The sequence below is a fragment of the Solenopsis invicta genome, chromosome 6 (assembly GCF_016802725.1).
Source record: "Solenopsis invicta isolate M01_SB chromosome 6, UNIL_Sinv_3.0, whole genome shotgun sequence".
NCBI lineage: Eukaryota > Metazoa > Arthropoda > Insecta > Hymenoptera > Formicidae > Solenopsis > Solenopsis invicta.
In genome coordinates, this window is record NC_052669.1 from 25,681,793 (window position 1) to 25,686,400 (window position 4,608).

At 35.7% G+C, this 4,608-nt stretch overlaps 1 protein-coding gene across 1 annotated transcript; it reads left to right on the top strand.

Moving 5' to 3' along the window:
• The first annotated feature begins 82 nt into the window (after positions 1–82).
• On the top strand, positions 83–4,540 carry LOC105204036 (pickpocket protein 28). The gene is made up of 12 exons (XM_039450853.1): positions 83–601; positions 723–862; positions 952–1,139; positions 1,524–1,674; positions 1,798–1,944; positions 2,149–2,310; positions 2,386–2,649; positions 2,765–2,870; positions 3,328–3,384; positions 3,749–3,872; positions 3,999–4,105; positions 4,199–4,540. The coding sequence occupies exons 1-12, from the start codon at positions 427–429 to the stop codon at positions 4,504–4,506; spliced, it is 1,929 nt and encodes a 642-aa protein (XP_039306787.1). The 5' UTR covers positions 83–426; the 3' UTR covers positions 4,507–4,540.
• Positions 4,541–4,608: the final 68 nt, after the last annotated feature.

The following is a 4,608-nucleotide window of genomic DNA, read 5'->3' on the forward strand; positions in this document are numbered from 1 at the left end:
GTCTCTTGACGTTACACATCACGTACCATTTAATATCGCCATGATGAAGAATATTCTTACAAATAAAAAAGTAAGTAAATAATTTTTTTATAAATAACTTTATAAAGTAACTCTTATTAAAATTGCGATAAAACGATATAAAATACTTGGTGCATTTTGTACTGATATATACAGATTTTGTTAAACGTCACAATTTCAAAAATGGTTTTCCAATTACTTACCAGAAAACTAGTCGAACGTAATAAATTTTAAATTATAGAGCCACACAATACTGGAGTATGTAATTTGCGACCTTCGCGAACGGATAATCAAAATAGAGTGAATGTTCAGGTATGAACCATCACATTGGGATCTTAATACCATTCCATCGAATTTACTTAGGGATATTGGTAGAAAATTGAATGACACGCAGCGATCGAACCGGAAATGAAGAGTAGTCGCTGTTCGAAGAAATTACAGTACGCGTTCCTCAATATATCTAGTCATTCGGTGGTTCCCTTGGCACATACCAGTTTGTTTTTCATAAGCATTAACGTGGTAGCTTCAAGAAACATGAAGACACATTGGAATAAGAAAACTAGATTCGACAGTTCAAAACAAGGTGAGATATCGATATTACCTTAATTAATTAATTAATATTGATTTTTAATATTTAGTCGATATCTATAATCACTTATCTCTTCTGAGCGTTAAACAAATCAATATCCCGTATGTTGCGATAGGATATTGCAAATGCCTGGTATATGGGATGAAAAAATATATGGAATGGTTTTACGATTATTGCAAGAATACAAATTTACATGGTTTCCGTTACATAAATATAGACGAATCGTCGATAGTAGAGAAAGTCTTTTGGCTCGTGGTAAGGATCCTATAATGATCTCAAAAGCACATAAAAATGAGCTCAGTAATATCTGCCTGGGAAACGTAACTTATTCTTATATCTGATAGGTTTGTTTATTGTCCATCATGTTCTGCGTTTTACTAATGATGCGTTTATGGGCAAATTACTCAAAAAATCCCATAATAACGAGTATTTACCCATCAAATCCGATATGGGACATACCTTTTCCAGCTGTCACCATATGTAACAATAACAAGGTTTACCGTCCACAAGCCGACCTTATTGCTAAGTATTTGTAAGATATTAATAAATCTATCGATACGCTGAGAGTTGGGGTGCGAAGAGTTGGTCGGTTTTTCATGAAGCCTTAATTGTATTAAATAAAATTAGAAAATTGAATTCCTTGAAAAAGGGGGATTAAAAAGTAAGTTTATCTATCTAGATAAAAAAAAACGAGTATATTGAAATCCAGCAATTTTGTTTTAGTTTCGCTGGAATTTTGCTTTTAATTCAATCAATTTAATAAAATACGCCAAATCTTCCGCGCCTATTTGATACATGTTGATCTGTATGCGAAAATCAATTTAATTAATTTCGGATCGACGAAGTTGAGTCTCCGTGTTCAATATTACCTCCCGATTCTGTACTACTCTATACTCAACCTAGATACTCAATACAGATACACGAATGGATTTACTGCGGACGACAGCGACAAATTTTTTTCATCCCTAATGAAGCTGATACGACCAAATAAGATCTCGCTGGACAATGTGACCGCGAGAGAGCTCCTCGATAATCTCGGTGTGACAGTCGAAGCGCTTATGGAGCAGGTGAAAAATGAATTGTTCTGATGATTAATCTGTGCCTCTATTCAGAGAGATTCCATTCAAACTGTGAAAAACAATTCGAGCCCTTAAAAATAATGTTGTTTTAATTAATAATCTCGCTCGCAGTTGATGCAACCGTGCAGCGCGTTACTACTAAGATGCGCTTGGGTCGGTAAGATTTACGATTGCGGCAAGATTTTCAAGACGATCAAGTCTAAAGAAGGTTTCTGTTGCGCTTTCAACTCCCACTACGATGTAAACAGTGACTACACGTAATTCCCACGGATATATATACCGCTTCCTTAGACAGATCTTATTATACCAAGTTGGTGCGAAAGATTCATTATATTTGCAGATGAAGTCATAGATGAACTTTCTATATAATCGCCATAAACTTCACCTCTGTTTTATCTAGAAGAAAACTCTTCGCTCAAAAGAATTCTGGTTCTCGAAATGTTATTTAATAAAACTGGATAGAAAAAAAAAAAACAAGAAATCTTCGGCACCAGCTCGATGCAGGCTCATTCGACATTTAGACGTATTATTTTACGCATTTTTCTATCATTATCTCGCAGATCTATCGACTCCACCGATTTCAACGTCACCTCTGACAGTCTGCCGGGTGTGCACAAAATTCTGGTAAAGCTCGACGTTAACGCGTTAATTTTCATGGCTGTGTTTTGGAATTTACATACGGTGAATCTTCCCTTGCAGAACGCGCCTGGAAGTGGCCGCGATGTGGGACTCGCGGTCGCTTTAAACATCGAGCCCGACATGTATAAGGCTACTACGCGCCCTTACGTAGGGGCTTCCATTATGATACACGACCCAATCGATTTTCCCGACATCGGTGCACACATTGCGTCCGTGCCACCCGGTCACGTCCTAACGATATCCGTCGCCGGCACGTTCATCAAAAGCATGGAAAGTTTGCGGGGCATCCCCCAAGAGAAACGTTCATGCTATTTCGACAACGAGGTAAAATTACGTGCTTTGATCGCGTATTGTTTAGTTAAGCGCAAGACATTCGTTACAAGCGTTCACGTTCCTTTACCAAATTCACATATTTTACGTAATCGCAATACACGTGCAGATATTAGGCGAAACTCACTACAGCTATCAATCGTGCATATCGGAGTGCATAGCTGAGCGTACATATAATCTGTGCGGCTGCCTGCCGTTTTACTATCCAGAGACAAGTGAGTGTGTACAAAATTAAATATTATTAAGGTAAATTCTTTCTTAGGAGTAACATATAGATGTTATATTTTTCAATGTTTAATATTATAAATAAATCGTCTAGAGTCTAGAATATATCTGTCGAAAGGAGATAGTTTAGAAATGCTTTAATCCTCCGGAACTGACGTTAAAATCTATAACACAGTTGCTAACGCTGGATCTGTGAGATCTATTTAATTTATGTTGGTTAAAAGACGCTAATGGAACCATAATGACATAATTCATATTGAAAAAAAATGAATGATTTATTTTAATAACAAAGAAAGTCAAGATTTATAATTCCAGATCCAGCAAATTCACCATTAGTTCCGGAGAGTTAATACAATAATTGACGATATAATTAATATAATATAATAAGAAAACAATGCAATTAATACAATAACTACACACATGTAATAATCTTTAATGTGCTGGCAGATAAGAGAGGGAGGACATGTTACTTGCCAGATATAAATTGTCTTTTGAGAGTACGAAGTAAGATAATGATGTTTCTAAAGGATTACTCATTCACGAATAGGTTGTTCGATTGATGTCCGATTCCTTGTGATTTCATGTGATTTCAAAGTGATTTTAAAGCGATTTCGATTTTTTATAAATTTGAAACGATTACAAATTTTGTATGATTTCATGTTTACTTAATTTTCAATTTAATTTTTTAAAGATTTGATGTTGAGCGACTTCAACTGATTTCCGATTTCAAATTAATTTCAATGATGAGTGTTTGACTGATTTCGTGAGTGAATGAGCCTTCACATGCTTCATACTAATATATCGATATTATAATCAGATATATCATGATTGTACAGATTGTACAGAGTTACATAGTGCGATCTTTCAGAATTAATACCAGAATACATGAAGTCAAGCACTTGTAAGTGTTTACCCCAATGCACCGATATGATGTACGATATATTTCCGGAAGATATTAAAATGGATGACGTAGGGTTCGACTCTGATTTAACGTAAGTCTACTTGTATCTTTAAAAAAAAAAAAAAAAAAAAAAAAAAAAACTGTTAGCTTATCCTTCGTGATGTTTTATAGTTTATATTATTTTAACGAATGTACAAGTTTATTCTCACTTTTGCAGACACGGTTTTAATATAAATAATGTTTCTTTCGTGTACGTATTTTTCGGCGATGTGTCGTATATCGAATACCGCAAGGAGAGCATCATCAGCTGGGATTCACTCCTCGGTGGGTTAAATTTCGATTAGCTGGAAATTTGTTTATCTCGATCGATTTAATTTAACTTGATTGAATCTAACGAAATTATACGAATTATTTCAGCATCCTTCGGTGGGATGTTCGGTCTTTGTCTCGGTGGTTCCATGTTGAGCGTAATAGAACTAGTTTATCTATTGGCCAGGCAGCTCTTTAGTCGACAGCTCCGCAAAGGACAAGAACAATCACGTGCAAAATTGCCGCCGGCGTCGAACATGTTTCTGTCTATCCCTATTAAAGACAAAGCTCAACTGCAGAAATCGCGAAATCGTCAGAGATCGGATGTTCTCGTCACGTGGTATCAACCATCCCTTCAGCATCGTAAAATAACGAATCTCGACGATATAAATCATATTAAACACATTAGATTTTGAAGCGCTGTCTACTTTAATCGAACCGATTTTTATAGTGAAGCTAAGGTTGCTGGAGACATTTCTCCAATTAATAGGATATACTTTGCGTCTTAAATGAAGATC